The 17324-nt window shown below is 72.4% G+C and overlaps 2 protein-coding genes across 2 annotated transcripts; both read right to left on the bottom strand.

Annotated features, from left to right (window-relative positions):
- Positions 1-11756: 11756 nt before the first annotated feature.
- Positions 11757-12545, bottom strand: PP1 (hypothetical protein; the record flags this gene model as incomplete). The annotated part of the gene is made up of 1 exon (XM_009033927.1): positions 11757-12545. One exon carries the CDS (start codon positions 12543-12545, stop codon positions 11757-11759), a length of 789 nt encoding a protein of 262 aa, XP_009032175.1.
- A 396-nt stretch (positions 12546-12941) lies between these two features.
- On the bottom strand, positions 12942-14261 carry HSP1 (putative heat shock protein DnaJ; the record flags this gene model as incomplete). The annotated part of the gene is made up of 1 exon (XM_009033926.1): positions 12942-14261. One exon carries the CDS (start codon positions 14259-14261, stop codon positions 12942-12944), a length of 1320 nt encoding a protein of 439 aa, XP_009032174.1.
- Positions 14262-17324: the final 3063 nt, after the last annotated feature.

Genomic DNA, 17324 nt, shown 5'->3' with positions numbered 1-17324 from the left:
GCGACGACGCCGACGGCAAGCGCGCCGCGGCGGCCGACGCGCGCGACGCGGCCAACGCGGCCTGCGACGCCGCCCGCCGGAGCGCCGACGACCTCGCCTTCGAGCTCCAGCGGTCGCGGCGCCTCGGCGAGACGCTCCGCCACGACGCGGGCCGCCAGAAGGACGTCGCGGACGCCGTCCGCGACTTGTGTGGAAATCAAATCTTCAACCCGACTTCAATGTGCGCGTATGCGACCGTTTCGACGCAAGGCTTTCTGCTGTGCTTCGAGAACTCGATGAGAGCAATCGATTCGTCCAAAAATTAGCCGAATCGACTTCGATGTGACCGAGCTAGAGAATTCTGAAGTTTGGCGGGGACCCCCCAAACCAGTGGTTGATTTCCACACAGGTCCGCGATCTGTCGCGCGCCGCGCGCGACGACGCGCGGAGCCTCAAGCGCACCCTCGACGCGGCCTTCGACGCCCTCGCGGCGAAGCTCGACGAGGCCGCCGCGCCGGAGCCCGAGTCGGCCGGCAGCCGCGCGGGCGACACGTTCGTGCCCGACAGCCAGCCGGCGCTGCCCGCCGACGGCACGCAGGGCCCCGGCGACAGCCAGGGCCCCGGCGACAGCCAGGGCCTCGCCGAGACCCAGTTCCAGCCCGCGGACAACACGTTCCGCGGCGTCCGCGGCGCCGAGGCCCTCGTGCCCCTCCAGCGGGCCGCGGAGCGCGTCGCCGAGGCGCGCGCGTCGTCCGAGGACGTCATCGTCCTCGACGACGAGGACGACGCGACGCAGGCGCCCGTCGCGCCCCACCCGGCGAAGAAGCTCCCCTTCGACTACGACGCGACCCAGGACGAGGAGTCGCCGTCGAAGAAGGCCAAGATCGCGCACGAGAGCCCGCTCAAGAACGCGGCGCACGCCGCGCCCTGAAGATACCCCCCGGCGGACGCGCCCAAGTCTCGAGAAGATAAGAAGCATTACACGCGGTTGTAGGTCGACGCCGACGCGGTCCGGGCCGCGTGGTCGAGCGCGTCGTCGCGGCTCGCGGCGCGGCTCGCCGCGGCCGGCGCGTCGTCGCGGAAGAGCCGCTTGATGCCGACGCGCTGGCGCTGCTTGCCGTAGTAGCGCACGGGCGTGAAGAAGTTGGACACGAGCATGGACGTGACGACGGAGATGACGAGGAGCGGGAAGACGACGGGCATGAACGCGGGCTGCTCCTGGCCGGCGGACTGCGAGAAGCTCTTCGCGGTGACGATGAGGATGAGGGCCGTGGAGATGGGCGTGCGCGTGACGCCGCACTGCGTCGCGGCCATCATGCAGAGCGTCAGCGCCGGCGACCGCGAGTGGGCGACGAGGTGCTGCATGGCCCGCGCGCACGACGCGCCGACGACGAACAAGGGGTAGATGATGCCCCCCGGGAAGCCGCCGCCGAGGCTGAGGGCGATGGCGAGGATCTTCGCCGCGGCGAGGCCGAGGGCGCCCGTGTGCGTGATGCGCTGGCCCTCGGACTTGGTCCACGCGAACTCGTCGAGCGCGTCCGACCGCCAGACCCACTTGAGCGGCGTCTTGCCGTCGTCGATGATGGACTGGAGCTGCTCGTCGCCCCAGAAGAGCGAGTGGGGGAAGTAGACGCCGATGGCGCCGATGAGGGCGCCCGTCGCGACGCGGAGCGCGAGCCGCGCGGCCGCGCCGCGCGCGGCGCGGCCGCCCGGCTTGCACCGGTCGTCGTCGTCGGGGTCGCCCTCGGCCCGCTTCACCGCCGCCGCGCCGGCCCACTTGCTCCAGCGGAAGAGGCCCGTGAGCGCCACGGCGAGGAGGCCGCCGGCGAGGCCCGTGCCCAGCGACACGACGAGGTCGACGAACGGGCTCTCGGCCTGCTCGTGGCTGTAGAGGTACTTGCCCCGTAAAGCCTCCTGGAGCAGGAGGCAGCGCGTGAAGAGCGCGGCGACGGACGCGATGGCCGCCGGCGACAGCGCCTCGAAGTACTGCATGCCCGAGACGCCGTCGTGGGGCGTCTCGAGCGCGAAGATCGCGCCCGCGAGCCTGGGCGGCACAAGAGTGATTCAACGTCGCTTCAACGTGAGTGTTCCGCGCGCGCTCGTTCCGAAAAAAACATCCACGCTTCGAGACCGTTCCGAGAGATGATCGCTCGTCCAAAAATCAGCCGAAACGAGTGGAAAACGGCCGAGATATGAGCCTTTGAAGTTGGGAATTTCGCTCTCTTGTGCTGCCCTGCCGCGAGCGGCATCGAGAAGAACGCGGAGAGCGCCGCGCCGCCGCCGGCGAGGGACATGACGCGGATGGCGTGGGCGTCGCGGTCGCCGAACCAGACGCGCGCGAGCTTCGCGCCCATGATGCCGCCGAGCGTGACCATGGGCGCCTCGGGCCCCACGGAGATGCCGCCCGCGGCCGTGATCGTCGTGAGCGCGATCATGGGCATGAAGTTCCTCGGCGTCGGCGCCGGCGCCTTTAGCGGGCGGTGCACGCTGTCGATCCACTCGTCGACGTTCGACGGCGACGCCAGGCACTCGCCGAGCAGCGACACGACGAGCCCCGTCGCCGCGCAGATGGCGATCGCGAACCACCAGGGCGTCGCGGCGCCGAGCCGCCGCGGCACGGTGACCCAGAAGCAGCGGATCATGTTGCGCAGGACCATGTCGTAGATCGACGCCATGGCGCCCGCCAGGATGCCCACGACGAGGGCGCCGCTGTGGAAGACGAGCGTCTGGCGCCCCCGGCGCCTCGCGTCGTCGTCGTCGTCGTCGTCGCTGTCGTCGCGCGTCGACTGGAAGTCGTTCGACGCGCGCCCCAGCCAAGACGCCGAAAACGACGGCCGCCGGCTCCCGTGCGCCGGGTCCAGCGGCTCCCAGAGAGCATTCATCGTCCTCGAGCGAATGGGAGTCGAGGCCGGGCTGCCATACGGCACTGCGACGACAACGACGACATCGAAGGGCATCTTTGCGCCTCGCACCGCTCGACGCATCTTCACAAAACAACTCGTCTCGAAGGTGAGAGCGTTGAGAGCCGAGCAATACCGAGCGGTTCGACAGATCGCAAAACGGATCTCGTCGTAAAATCCACGTCGGCCTACGAGCGCCACCTCGCGTCCATCGAGCACGAGGCGAACCGCATCCAGGACGAGAAGGTCGTCAGTCATGCCCGCACGCGCCCTCGTCCTCGTCGCCGCGCTCGCCGCGAGCGCTCGCGCCATCCGCACGGACCTGACGGGCGTCCACCTGAAGATCACGAGCGTCCACGACGGCGACGGCCAGTACATCAACATGCTCACGCCGGACCTCACGACGGTCACGAGCTCGACCGAGTGGACGGGCTTCTTCGTCGACATGATCGACGCCGTCGCGGCGCACGCGGGCTTCACGTACTCGCTGCACGCGGCGTCGGGCGACGGGAGCCGGTGCCGCGAGGGCGACTCGCCGGCGCTCAAGGCGACGCAGTACGGCTGCGCGCAGGACGACGTCACGGAACTCGGCACGACCGACGTCTACTGGGCGCTCTACTACGTGACCGTCGGGCGGTCGGCCGTGTCGCGGTTCACGAGCCCGTTCCTGAGCGACGTCGGCCTGAGCCTGCTCGTCAAGGAGGACGACGACGACCTCTGGAAGGAGGTCACGAAGATCTTCCTGCCGTTCACGCCCGACGTCTGGCTCCTCACGGTCGGCAGCGCCGTGCTCGTGTCCCTCGCGCTCTGGGTCGCGGAGTCGTCGGGCCGCGGCCGCAAGGCGAGCAAGAGCGGATTTCTGACGCTCAAGTCCGCGCGGCGCTACTGGCCCTCCTCCCTCGCGTCGAGCCTCTACGCGCTGTTCAGCATGGACAAGGCGTCCACGAAAACGCGCGGCGGCTCCGTCGTCAACCTGACCTGGTGCCTCTTCGCCGTGATCTGGATCGCGACGTACACGGCCAACCTCGCGCAGATCATGATCGTCTCGCAGCACAACCCGCGCGTCTCGAGCCTCGACGAGATGAACCGCCGGGGCCTCAAGGCCTGCGTGAAGCGCGGCGCGGCCTACGCGGCCCACATGCCCGAGCTCTTCCCGGAGATCGACCTCGTCGAGATCGACCCGCGCTTCCCCAAGGAGGCCGTCGACAAGCTCGAGGACGGCGACTGCGACGCCTACGTTGACTCGAGCGCGACGCTCGAGCTGCTGGCGGGCCTGCGCGACAACTGCGACGCGAACCTTGTCATCCCGGCGCAGCCCCTCCGCTACGGCGACATGGACATGGCCGTCGGCGTCCGCGACGGCCTCGACGTCGGCGTCCGCGACGCGCTGAGCTACTGGATCACCAAGCTGCGCTACTGCAGCGCGTCCGACGAGGACCCGGAGTGTCGCGGCAAATGGAACATCGACGATATGTGGCTCCACTGGGCGGAGGACCACTGCGTCGACGACAAGAAGGACTACTCGGGCAACGAGCGGCGGATCGGCATGCTGCAGTTCGCGATCCCGCTCGTCCTCGTGGGCTTCGTCTGCGTCGCCGTCCTCGTCCACCAGGCGACGCGGCCGCCCGCCATCGCGCGGCTCCGCAGCTGCCTGCGCGGCGACGCCGGCGGCCTCCTCGCGGCGCTCAAGGCCGAGCGGCGCTGGTGGCGCGACGACGACGAGACGATCTTCCTCATGGACACGTTCCTCGCGGACCTGAAAGACTCCGACGGCCCCCTGCCGCCGCTGCGGGACGCGCTCCTGCACCACTTCCTCCACGTCGACACTGCGTCCTGGGAGGCGCTCCGCGACGACCTCGACACGCTCGAGTCGCTCCGGGCCGCCGACGTCGCGGAGAACCTCGAGCGCGTCCACGGGCCCGCGCTCGCGAACGTCTGCGACCTCGCCGGCCGCGCGGCCCACGCGACGCTCGCGCGCCACAAGCTCAACCTCGCCGCGGCCGCCGCGGCGCCCAAGACCCCGAACCGCGGCATCGTCGGCCGCGCGTCGTCGCTGCTCTCCATGAGAACCACGGGCACCCGCGCGCTGGACGCGCTACGCGCCGACTTCGCGACGGCGACGACCGAGCTCGGGTCGAAGTCTTTCCGGGACATCGACGACGACGCCGCCGCCGACGGCGACGGCGACGCCACGACCCCCTGAGCGACAAGGAAACAAGGTTAGTCCCCTTCACTGAAGGCTTCAGGGGTTCCAAGCGACAAGGAACAGGGTTAGTCCAGGGGTACGATGGGCACGTTGCACATGGCCGCGAGGACCGTCGCGGCGTCCGTGACGTCGTCGGTGGGCCCGTTGACGTTGGAGCAGTAGGTGCCCGTGGGGCAGAAGAGCATGTGCTCGTAGGCGCCGGGGCAGGCGTAGATGCCGTTCTCGATGACCTCGCTGCAGCGCCAGACGCCCGCGTCGCCGTAGACGTCGCACTCGTCGAGGCCGCAGGACGTCGAGAGCATCGCGTTGTTGTAGCCCGCGGCCGTGAAGTGCTTCTGCGACTCGTAGATCGACGCGCCGAGGACGGCGCCGTCGTCGCCGACGGACGTGGCCACGCAGAGCGCGCGCGTGTACTCGGCGTTGAGCCGGTTCGCGGCCGGCGCGGACCACACGGGCCGCGCGGCGCCGGACGCGAGCGGCTCCGTCGGCGTCGCGAAGCTCGGCGAGTCGTACTGGGCCGCGCAGTCCGCGAGGGCGCCGGCGGCCGAGGTCGCCGTGCAGGCATGCGGATTTGCATAAAAGGTGCCGATGAGGCCCGAGGCCGTGAAGACGTAGATCTGGGGCGCCGTCGCCTCGACGGGCTGCGCGCCGTCGTCGCCGGCGTCGCCGTGGCGCACCCAGAGCGTGTAGGTCGTGTCGTGCGTCTCGTGGAGCTTGATGGCCTCGACGCCGTAGCGGTCCGCCGCGGGCCGCGTCGCCGCGGGCGCCGCCGCCGACGGCACCGTGATCTCGCCCCGCGCGTCCGCGTAGCGCGCCGCGTCGCCGCAGTCGTTGACGCCCGCGGCGACGACGCAGCGGTTCGCGTCGTCGGCGAGGAACGTGAGCTCGAGGTCGAGGTCCAGCGGCGTGCCCATGGCGTCGTCGAAGGCCGCCGCGTCGGCCACGGGCCCCCAGACGAGCACGAAGACGACCTCGTCGTCCTGGACGGGCCCGACGAAGGGCAGCAGCGCGGACGCGACGGCGCCGTCGGCGACGGTCCGGCTCGTGCCCACGGCGCCGACGCTGCAGGACGCCGAGGGGCAGGACCCCACGACGGCCGACCCGTCCTCGACGGCCGACGGCACCTCGACCGCGGCCTCGACGTCGCCGCCGACGCCGGGCGCGGGCGCGGACGCCGACGACCCCTCGACGTCGACGGTGCAGCTCGGGAACCCCTCGGCGCCGCCCTGGCCCGTGTCCACGCAGACGAGCGCGGCCTCGACGCCCACCAAGGTCGTCGGGTGGAGCGTCGGCGGCGCGCTCGGCGCGGCGGACGGCGCGAGGCAGTCGCCGCAGCGCACGGCGACCTCCGCGAGCGTGAGCCGGCCGCTCGCGAGCGTGAGCGTGACGTCCGTCGCGCGCGCGGACCCGCACGCGAACGAGTACTGGAGCACGCCGGCGATATAATTCACGGTGCCGCACGTCGCGCCGCCGGCGGAGACGACGGCGCCGTCGACGTCGCCCACGTCGGCGACGAAGCTCGGGTCCACGACGAAGACGTCGACGACGCCGACCTCGCAGTCCGCGCCGAGGTCTACCGACCACGTCGCCGGCGGGCTCGCACCAGCCATCGCGGGCTGCGTGCGCGCAAAGGGCTCCCAGACGCCGCCGGCGTCGACGCCGTCGACGGCCGACGGCGCGCCCCCGTAAAAGGTCTCGCCGTTGAAGACCCAGTCCGTCGACGACTGCGACGCGGTCCCGCCGAGCGCGCAGTTCGGGAGCGTCGTCGTCGGCGCGTAGGTCGGCTGCGGCGTCGGGTAGGCCTTGCAGCAGCCGCAGCGGGTCCACGCGCTCCACTGGGCGCCGCCGTCGACGCCGCAGGCCGCGGCGGAGCGGAGCACGGTGCCGCCCTGGGCGTCGCAAAAGTCCGCGTCCTGGGAGGAATAGAGCGACGTCGGGCAGTAGGACGTCGTCGGGTTGACCGTCGGTTGGGGGAACGTGGGATCGGGCGTCGGCGCGGGCGTCGGCGCGACGGTCGCGACGACGGGGGAAGGCGTCGGCGACGGCGTCGGCTTCGACGACGGATTCGCCGTGGGCTTCGGCGTCGGACGCGGCACGGGGCTCGCGGTCGTCGGGCCGTAGGTCGGCCCCGGCGTCGGGGACACCGTGGGCTTCGCCGTCGACGGCGCGTAGGTCGGGCGCTCCGTCGACGCGGGCGCGGCCGTCGTCGGGGCATACGTCGCGGCGGACGACGCGAGGTAGACGACGGCGGAGATGCGTGCGCCCCGCGCCGCGGACGTCGCCGAGCAGTCGCAGGGGTAGCCGCTGCATGCAACGTCGCCGGCGCCGCAGGGCGCCGCGGCGCAGGCGCCGTCGCTCGCCTGGCAGGCGCCGTCGCTCGCGGACCCCGGGTCGCCGAAGTCGTAACTCGCGTCGTCGCCCGACGTCTCGCCGTAGCAGCCCGCGCAGACGGACCCGGAGCCGACGCAGCGGCCCAAACCGTCGTCGTCGAGGTCCCAGCAGCCGCAGTAGCTGTCGTCGAGGCCGTACTGGCCCGCGAAGATGGCGCACGTGTCGACGCCCGCGGCCGCGCACTTGGACGTACTGGCCCAGGTGCCCGTGGAGCCGTCCTCGCAGTACTCGCCGTCGGCGCCGCTCACCCAGTAGTAGCGGTCCGTCTCGGCGAGGGACGCCAGGGCGCCGAGCTCGACCTGCTTTTGCTGCGCGAAGTAGTCCGCCTTTGAGTACGTCAGCGTCGCGTTGCCCCGGTGGTAGCGCGCGGCGTAGGGGACCGTGACCTCGTAGTAGCCGTCGGCGTCCGTGACGACGGCGAAGCCCGAGAGGCGCCGGCGCTCCCAGGCGAGAGCCACCTGCGCCACCTGCGTCGGCGACGACGTCGGGCAGTCGTCGCCGTCGACGGCGGCCGCGACGGCGACGCCCGCGACGCCGTCGGCCCAGCAGTTGCCGCCGCAGCCCGCGGCGACGACGCGGCCCGAGTAGACGCGGGCGAGCGACGTCGTGGCCTCGATCTCCAGCGTGTGGACGTCGCCGACGTTCGTGTCGCAGGCGCCGGCGACGGACGACAGCGAGAAGCCGAACTCGTAGACCTTGTCGACGCAGCGCGGGCAGAACGTGAAGTTCGCCACGGCGACGGCGACGTCCGCCGCGGCGCCGCTTAATGTGACGACCGTGTCCTGGCCGCTCACCGCGGACGTCTGCGCGACGCCCGCGACGTCCTGGAAGGCGAGCTCGCCGTAGCCGTCGACGGTCGCCGTGACGGTCGTCGCGCGCGCGTCGTCGCGCGCGGCCCGCCCGACGTCGAGCCCGAAGGCGTTAGCGTAGCGCTTGCAGCGGCCCGACGTCGCGGCGACGTCGTCGACGTCCGTCTCGTCGCAGAACGTCCAGCCCGCGGGGCACTTGCCGTTCATCGTCGACAGCGTCGCGCAGGTCACGAAGCCCTCGTGGAGCCCCGTGCAGACGTCCTGGGTCGGGTCGACGTCGCCGAGCCAGAGCTGGCAGCCGCAGACGCTCGTTCGCTGTAAAATCTTCGTGAGGCGGACGTCGCAGCCGGCCGTCGGCGCCGCGGTCGGCGCGGGGCTCGGTTTCGGCGTCGGCGTCGGCGTCGGTCTCGGCGTGGGCGCGAAGACGGGGGACGCGCTCGGGGCGCCGGGCACGGGCGTCGGAAAGGGCGTGGGCTGGGGCGTGGGGGACGACGTCGGGGTGCGGGAGGGCCGCGGCGTCGGCGCGGGCGTCGGCGCGGCCGACGGCGCCGGCGACGGTCTCGGCGTCGGGTGCGGCGTCGGCCGCGGCGTCGGCGACAGCGTCGGGGCGCGCGTCGGCCGCGGGCGCGGCGCGCTCGTGGGCCGGGGCGTCGGGTCGCCGGCCGTGGGCCGCGGCGTCGGCCGCGGCGTCGGCCGCGGCGTCGGCGCGAGCACGGGCGCGGCCGAGGGCTCGCCGGGCGCGGGCGTCGGCGCCGGCGTCGGCCTCGCCGTCGGGACCCGCGAGGGCCGCGGCGTCGGCGTCCGGGTCGGCTGGGGCGACGGCGGCGGCTGCGACGACGGCCGCGGCGTCGGGAACTCGCCGACGACGGGGTAGGGCACGGCGAACGTCGGCGCGCGCGTCGGGCCCCGCGTGGGCCGCGGGTCGCCGTGGGGGTCCGGGATGGCGCAGTCGTCCTCGTCGCCGCCGTCGGCGCAGAAGGGGCAGACGACGTCGATCGTATCCGCGTTGTCGTAGTCGCACTTGAGGTCGCCGGCGCCGATGCCGCGCGCGATGCCCCGCGCGGCGGGCCAGCGCGTCATGGCGCCGAGGAAGACGACGAGGACGACGAAGGCGAGGAACACGGCGAGTAGGACGCGCTTCGTGTTGCGGTGGAGGCAGATGACCGTGGAGTCGTCCGTGATCTCCTTGGCGAGGTACCTGGCCGCGAAAAGCAGCGCGAGGAGCAGCAGAAAGACGGCGAGGCCGAAGAGGACGACGGCGAGGCCGCTGGCCTCCAGGGCCGCCTTCAGGGAATCGCAGCAGTCGCCGTTCAAGCAGCCGTAGTAGTTGGCCTTGCAGCCGCACGCGGAGTATTTGGCCGCGCCCTTGCGGTTCGACTCCCACGCGTAGACCGGCGCGGACCCGTCGGCGCAGGACCGCACGGAGAAGAACTCGCCGGGCCCGCGCGTCGCCTTGTAGGCGAGGCTCGCCGCGTCGTAGACGAGCGCGTCGTTCGCGTACTTGCGGCAGCCGAGGAGCGCGTCCCACCACGACTCCGTGAGGAACTGGAGGACGTCGAAGCAGTCGTCGTCGACGGCGTCGAGCTTCGCGTAGAAGCCCGCGGCGAAGAGGAGGATCAGGATCAGCCAGGCGACGGCGACGACGGCGACGAGGCCCATGTACGCCCGCAAACCCTGCTTGTTCTCGTAGTGCGCGACGCAAAACCCGAACACGCCCAGCGCGACCAGCGCGCAGCCGAAGACGACGACGGCCCACGCGGGCCCCTCGGGCGGCCCGTCCACGCCCGCGGCGTCCAGGCCGCTCAGGTAGAGCAGCACGAGGGCGCCGCCCGCCGCGAGGACGCCGCCGAGCACGGCGAGCGACGCGTTGCCCCATTCCAGCGCGGACTGGATGATCTCGTAGAACGTGATGATCTTCGCCGTCGCCGCGACGGCGCCGGCCGTCAGGACCGCGACGAGCACGAGAAACACGCCCGCCGTCGTCATCGCCGCGACCATGGCCGCGCGGCCGTCGCCCTCGCTCACGTCGCCGAAGACGCGCTCGAAGCGGTCCGGGTGGCGCTCGTACATGGACGACGCGTAGGCCGCGCCGTGGGCCGTGTTCGCGCACATGAGGACGCCGAGGAGGAACGCGAGCGCGCCCGCGAGGAGCGCGAGGTAGAAGTAGGCCTCGAGCAGCTCCTGGCCGACCGTGTCCGCGGGCACCTCGCCGGCGTTTTCCCGGAAGAACTTCTTGATGTCGCCCTCGACGCGCCGGCCGCCCGCGACGGCGAGGCCCGCGACGGCCGCGACGGCGACGCCGACGACGCCGCAGCCCAGGAGGTAGCCGAAGCCGAACGTCGCGTAGTAGTAGAAGCCGAGGATCGCCAGGGCCACGCCCGCGAGCAGCAGGACCGCGTTGACGGAGAGCACGCAGGCGATGTTCATCTCGCGGTCGCGCACGTACTCGAGCGGCGTCACGTCGCCCATGAGCTTCTTCCGGAACTCGCCCTTGGCGCCGTAGCCGGAGCCGTACGCGCCCGCGCCGTAGGACGCCTTCTCCTCCGTCGCGGGCGGGTCGACCGTCTTCGGCGGCTCGGGCTTCGGGTCGGGCTTCGGCGGCTCGGGCGGCGGCGCGACCGGCGGCGGCTCGTACGGTTTCTCGTAGCCCGGCGCGGCCGCGGCCGCCGCCGCGTACCCCGGCGTCGGCTCCGGCGCCTTCGGCTCGTAGCCCGGCGTCGGCTCCGGCGCGGCGTAGCCCGGCGTCGGCTCCGGCGCGGCGTAGCCCGGCGTCGGCTCCGGCGCGGCGTAGCCCGGCGTCGGCTCCGGCGCGTACTCCGCCTTTGGCTCGTAGCCCGCTTTCTGCTCGTAGCCCGGTTGCTGCTCGTAGCCCGGTTGCTGCTCGTAGCCCGCTTTCTGCTCGTAGCCCGATTGCTGCTCGTAGCCCGGCGCCGCCGGCTCCGCGGAATAGCCGGCGGAGGCCGGCTCGTAGCCCGCGGACGGCGCCGACGCGCCGGAGGCTCCGGCGTACGCGTCGCCGGCGCTCGAGCCCGCTCCAGCCTCGTAGCCCGCCTGCGCCGCGTCGGGAGCCGCGTAGCCCGGCTCGCTGTACGACGGCGCGGCCGTCGCGCCCTGCTCGTAGCCGGGCGCCGCCGCCTGTTCCGCGCCGTAGGACTCATCCGTCGGCTGGACCTACGAAACGAAACGACTGCGGCCGCCGCCAAGGAATGGATGAAACGAGACGCTGCGGCGCACGCGCGCCATCGCCGAGGCACGCAGGCGCCCGGAGCTGCGGCGTCAAGGGGGCAGCCCACCGACGGCGCCTTTTATCGGCGTCCAGCGCCGGTATAGTTCGAAGTTCATCATGGAGTCCACATACCTCTTGAAGTGCCCTTGAACCTCGGACGCGCATGGCTCCTGGCATGGCTGCGATGCTTAGCGCCCCGCGCGCTGCGTCGCGCTGCCCTCCCGGTCGTACGGGGGCTTTTGCGGTCAGGCGGCGGCGCCGGACTTGGGGCGCCACTGGAAGCAGAGGACGAGGACGAGGACGTTGTCCATGGTGCAGCGCTTGCGCGCGGCCTGGATGCACTTGCTCGCCGCCTCCGTGCAGAGCTCCTGGGTGACGGAGCCCGAGGCGAGGGCCTCGCCGATGGTGTCGTAGACGATGCCGACGGCGTCGGCGTCGGAGACGACGTCCCAGAGGCCGTCCGTGGCGAAGATGGCGAAGTCGTCCCAGCCGGGCTTGAGGCTCCGGTCCGTGACCTCGGGCGTCGCGGAGATGAGGCCCGGGTGCTTCTTCAGCGCGAAGTCGCCGAGGGACCGCGACACGGCCAACAGCAGGGGGCAGCTCTCGTGGAAGACGCGGTAGGCGCCGCGGTGCACGACGCGGCCGCCGTGCGCCTCGACGCGCGCGCGCTCCGCCGGGACGTCGGGCTTGTGGTCCGTCGTGAGGCGCTCGCTGAGGCGCCGCCGCCGCCCCCCGCCGCCGAGGACGCAGCGGCTGTCGCCGACGTTCGCGAGGCTCAGCTCCTCGCCGCGGAGCACGGCCGTGCACGCCGTCGTGCCGTCGCGGAACCGTCTCAGGATCTCGCGCTCGCACTGCTCGTAGGCCGCCTCCCACATGGCCGCGTTGCTGGAGCCGCCCGCGGGCGGCGCGACGTCGAGCCGCGTGTGGAGCGTCGCCGCCGCGTGCTCCGCGGCGCAGGGGCCCGCGTGGCCGTCGTAGACGCCGACGAAGACGCGGCCGTCCGCGAGCTGGATCACGCTGGACCGGTCCTCCATGGTCCGCTTCTTCCCGATGGTCTCGGCGACGCCGCAGAACGTGCGCATGAGGCGACCGCCCGTGGACGCGTCCTCGGCGAGGCGCGGCCGCTTCTCCGGGGCGGCCGCGGCGTCGTCGGGGCGGTGGACGCGCTTCTCCTTGCCCTCCTGCTTCTCCTGCTGGAACCGCGCGGACGTCGCGCTGCCCATGCCGCCGCCCGCGACCCCCTGCGACTCGTCGAGGTCGTCGAGGAACGACAGGCGCCGCGGCCGCTGCGCCAGGCCGGCGCCGCCCATCGGCGTGGATTCTATCGTCGTTTTGATGATTTAGCGCGCTGTGCAACATCCGCCGTTGTGAAGAAACGTGAAGAAAGATCCGCGATCGTTCCTCGAAAAGGACCGGAGTTACACGAAAGTTTACACGACGGCGCGCCACCAGGTCCAGTAGCGCCGCTCCGGCTTGCAGACGTCGAGGGCGTCGCCGTAGCACCGGCTCGCGAACTTGAGCTCGGCGGAGCCGTCGGGGACCGTCGTCGCGTACTGGTAGGCCATGAGGAGCTGGAGCGCGCGGATGAAGTCGAGCTCGTCCGGGCGGAGGCCGATGTGGCGGAGGACGCGGAGCTGGAGCGCGCTGAGGCTCCGGGGGAAGGACACGGCGACGTAGACCGTGAGGGAGCCGCGCTGCGTCGCGTTGCCGAAGACGGGCAGCCCCTCGCCGGGCAGCTCGTGCGTGAACGACGAGAACGCGACGCGGTCGTGGCGCACGTCGAGCCGCGCGCCGTCCAGGCCCGTCAGCTTCTTCGAGAAGCCGTAGAGCGCGTCCAGGAGGCCGACGCTCGCGTTGCACCAGACGTTCGCGCCGTCGACGGACCGCGCGAAGCGGCCGTGCGGCGCCGCCTCCACGACGACGACGAGGTCGCCGGCGTCGCGGTGCGCGTGCTCGTCGCCGAGGCCGCGGAACACGATCTCGTGGCCCTCGGGCGCGCCCGGCGGCACGACGACCGTGACGACGTGCGTCTCCGCGGCGATGCCCTCGCCGTCGCACGACGCGCACGGCGGCCCCCGGAGCTTGCCGAAGCCGCCGCAGGCGCCGCAGAGCGACTCGAAGGACTGGCGGAAGGGCGACGGCGGCCGGCCCGCCGCGCCGAGGGCCGGGGCCCGGCCCGTGCCGCCGCAGAGCGGGCACGTCGGCCGCCGCGCGGGCCGCGCGGAGCCCGTGCCGTCGCACGCGCGGCACCTGACGCGGCGGCTCAGGGTCAGGTTGCGCGTGACGCCCACGAGCAGATCCTCCATGGTCACGGTGATGGGCACGCGCGTCGCCGACATGGCGCGGACGCCCGTGCCCGCGAAGGAGAAGCGGAACGCGCCGTGGCGGAACCGCGCCTCGACCTTGACGGGCAGCTCCGTGTACTCCGGCGGGCCCTGCTCCGCGGCGCGCGCCTCGGCCTCGGCGTCGGGCTCGTCGGCGCCCGTCGCGTCGTAGGCCCGCCGCCGGTCGTCGTCGCTCAGCACCTCGTGCGCCTGCGCGAGCGCGACGAACTTCGCGACGGCCTCGGCCTTCGCCTCCTCGGACAGCGTCGAGGCGAGCTTGTCCGGGTGGTACTCCTGCGCGAGCGCCCGGTAGGCCTTCTTGATCTCCGCGGTCGTCGCCGTGCGCGCGACGCCTAGGACCGCGTAGTAGTCGACGACCTCGCAGCGCGCGAAGGCGACCAGCAATAGCAGCAGCCGCCGCAGCATTGGCCCGACGCGACGACGCGGCCCGCACCGCCTAACGTTCCGGCCTGCTCATGGCGGCGTTGGCGTCTCCTCGCAGCCGCTCAAGGCGCGTCGAGGGGGCTGCTCAGGCACAGCTGCGAGGGGGCTGCCATCGCAAAGCGGCTTTAGGCGCGTCAACATTACTGCACTCGCACTGCAAATTAAAGACCAGCGCTGATTGTAACTCCAAAGCTCTCTCGAAGCGCCGCCGTCGTCGACGCCGCCATGGCGTCGCGGCTGCCCGACTTCGGCGGCGGCCGCTGGAACAGTCCCGTGCGGAAGAAGGCCTTCTTCAAGCGCGAGAAGCCCAAGGCCAACATCTTCGGCCTGCAGACGGCGAGCGTGGGCAGCGGCGCGTCGACCATCGGCCTCGCGTCCATGTCGACGCCGCCGCCGTCGCGGGGCCGGGGCCGGAGCTCGCGCGACGGCGTGAGCTCGGGCGGGTCGCGGTCGCCGTCGCCGTCGGGCCGGAGCCGGAGCCCCGCGAGGGCGCCGCGGCCGCCGTCGCTGAGCGACCTGCGCGCGCTGCCGCCGCAGGACGTCAAGCTCGCGGACCTGCGGCCGAAGACGGCGCTGCTGCCGCGCACGCTCGAGCCCGCGTCGCCCGCGCACGTCGCGCGGCCGAAGACGGCCGGCGGCCGCTCCGACGAGCCCCTCGCGCGGTTGCTCTTCGAAGCCGCCGCGGACGCGGAGCGGCGCAAGGACGACGCGGCCCACCTCGAGAGCGTCGTCGCGCTCGCGCGCCACGCCCAGGCGCCGCCCGGGCCGCGGGCCAAGACCGTGGGGAGCCTCCTCTCGGAGCGCGCGGCGGACGCGGCGGACAACGGCGGCCAGGACGTGCTCTTCTACGAGGACGGCGTGAACCGCGCGCCCGCGCTCTGCGAGGACGTGGACCGGCTCGCGGAGGAGGCGGCGCCCTTCCGCGAGGCGCTGTTCCGCGACTCGGCGAGCCCGTCGCCGGAGCCCGAGGCGGCGCCGGAGCGGCCCGAGTCGCCCGCGGGCGCGCCGCGGCCCGCGGCGGCGCCCGCGGCGCGCGGGGGCGTCGACATCGGCGACCCGCTCCTGCGCTTCGACGGCCCGCCCCTGTCGCCCGGCGCCTACGTGCCGAAGCACCTCACGCACCGCGTCGTGCCCCAGTTCGCGGACTACGAGACGCCCTACTGCGGGCCGTGCATCTTCTTCGACCACCCCAAGTGCCTCTTCTGCCACACACTAAAGCTCAGCCAGGCGCACCGGCTGCCCCTGTCGCGGCTGAGCCACCTGCTGCAGATCGCCCAGCCGAACATCACGGGCAAGGCCATGGCGGCGATCCTGGGCAAGTACGCGCGGACGGACCGCTTCGCGGAGGACCTCAACGCGCGCCTCGGCTGGCGGCCGCCGCCGGTGACGTTCTGCGGCGCGCACCAGAGCGAGCGCAACAAGCTCGACGACGAGCACAGCCGCCACCTGGGCATCATCTCCACGCTGCGGGGGCGCATCACGCAGCACGAGGAGGACGGCGCAAACATGCGGAACAAGCTCGGCGGCTCCGAGCGGCAGTGCGAGCGGCTGAAGTTCGCGGGCAAGATGCTCGAGGACGAGATGGGGTCGCTGGAGGCGCGGCTGCGCGTGCTCGAGCGCCAGCTCCAGGAGTGCCACGCGCGCTGCGCGGAGAAGGACTCCATCGAGTTCGGCCTCCGCCGGGAGCTCGAGCGCCTCGAGGCCATCGTCTACGCGGAGAAGGCCGACGTCGCCGTCCAGGCCGAGCCGCCGCGGCCGCGCCACTTCGGCACGCAGACGCTGACGAAGAACGAGAAGATCGCCGCGGGCATCGAGGCGAAGAAGGTCGAGCACCACGCCGCGGCGCAGACGGACGGCGACGACCGCGCGGAGCTGCCCGCGCTCGGCGACGGCGTCTGCCCGACGTGCGGCGCGCGGCGCGGCGGCGACGCGGGGTCCGCCGACGACCGGTCCTACGCGTCCCAGGGGTCGCGGGGCCAGAAGACGGCGACGCCCAAGTCCCAGTTCGTCGTCGACGAGCAGGCGCAGATGAAGCGGCGGCGCACGTCCATGCTCGGCCAGCTCGCGGAGACCAAGGTCGGCCAGAACCGGCGATTGCTGCCCGTGACGGGCGTCACGGCGACGCTCTACGACATCGTGGAGAAGAAGGTCATCGCCGAGCACGCGGCGCGGGGCCAGGGCGCCGTCTCCGAGCCCTTCGCGTCCTTCGTCAAGGAGTACTGGCACAAGAAGGTCGGGCTCAAGAAGCTCGCGAAGAAGAAGATCGCGGAGATGGTCAAGGGCGTGTCGAACTACGTGGACACGCACTGCCGCGTGACCTGGTTCGCCTACCTCATCGGGCTGAGCCCGAACTACCTCGACGGCGAGCCCGTGCCCTGGGTGCCGTGGATCCCCGCGGCCGTCTTCGACGTCCTCGCGAACATCTTCGACGCGGCCGCGGCGACGGGCATCGGCGAGTTCCTCGCGAACTACGCGCCCGACGGCTGCGTGCTCGAGCGGTCGCGCGTGCTCCACGGCATGATCGGGTCGTCGGGCGTTTTGGACGACAAGTGCAAGCTCCAGGACCCGTCGACGTGGCGGCGGACCGTGCTGAACCGCATGATGTCCAACACGGCGATCCAGAGCTTGATCAGCGCCGTCGGCCAGCTCGAGGAGATTAGCGCCGTGCCGGAGACGGGCGGCTCCGCGCCCGTGCGCAAGGGCCTGAACCTCGACGCGGTCATCTTCACGATCCTCGAGCACACGGGCCTCGCGGTCCAGTCGCACCAGCTCAGCCTCACGGACGCCTTCTTCAAGTTCGACCAGGGCGACGCGGGCCTCGACGAGGACGAGTTCGAGCGCCTCTGCCGCTGGGCCCTCGGGAGCCAGGCCGACGGCATGGACTTTCGGATGTACTACTCGCGCATCGAGGAGCTCGCGGACGCGGGCTTCCTCGGCGGCGTCAACGACGACAACATCAACGACGCCGAGACCTTCCCCATCGTCATCATGCAGCGCGTGGAAGATTGTCCCCTCGCGTACATGGAGAACTGCCGCGACTACTGG

The sequence above is a fragment of the Aureococcus anophagefferens genome (genome assembly GCF_000186865.1).
Source record: "Aureococcus anophagefferens unplaced genomic scaffold AURANscaffold_1, whole genome shotgun sequence".
Taxonomy (NCBI): Eukaryota; class Pelagophyceae; order Pelagomonadales; family Pelagomonadaceae; genus Aureococcus; species Aureococcus anophagefferens.
The sequence above is the reverse complement of the archived record's forward strand: the minus strand, read 5'-3'. Positions and strand labels throughout refer to the sequence as shown.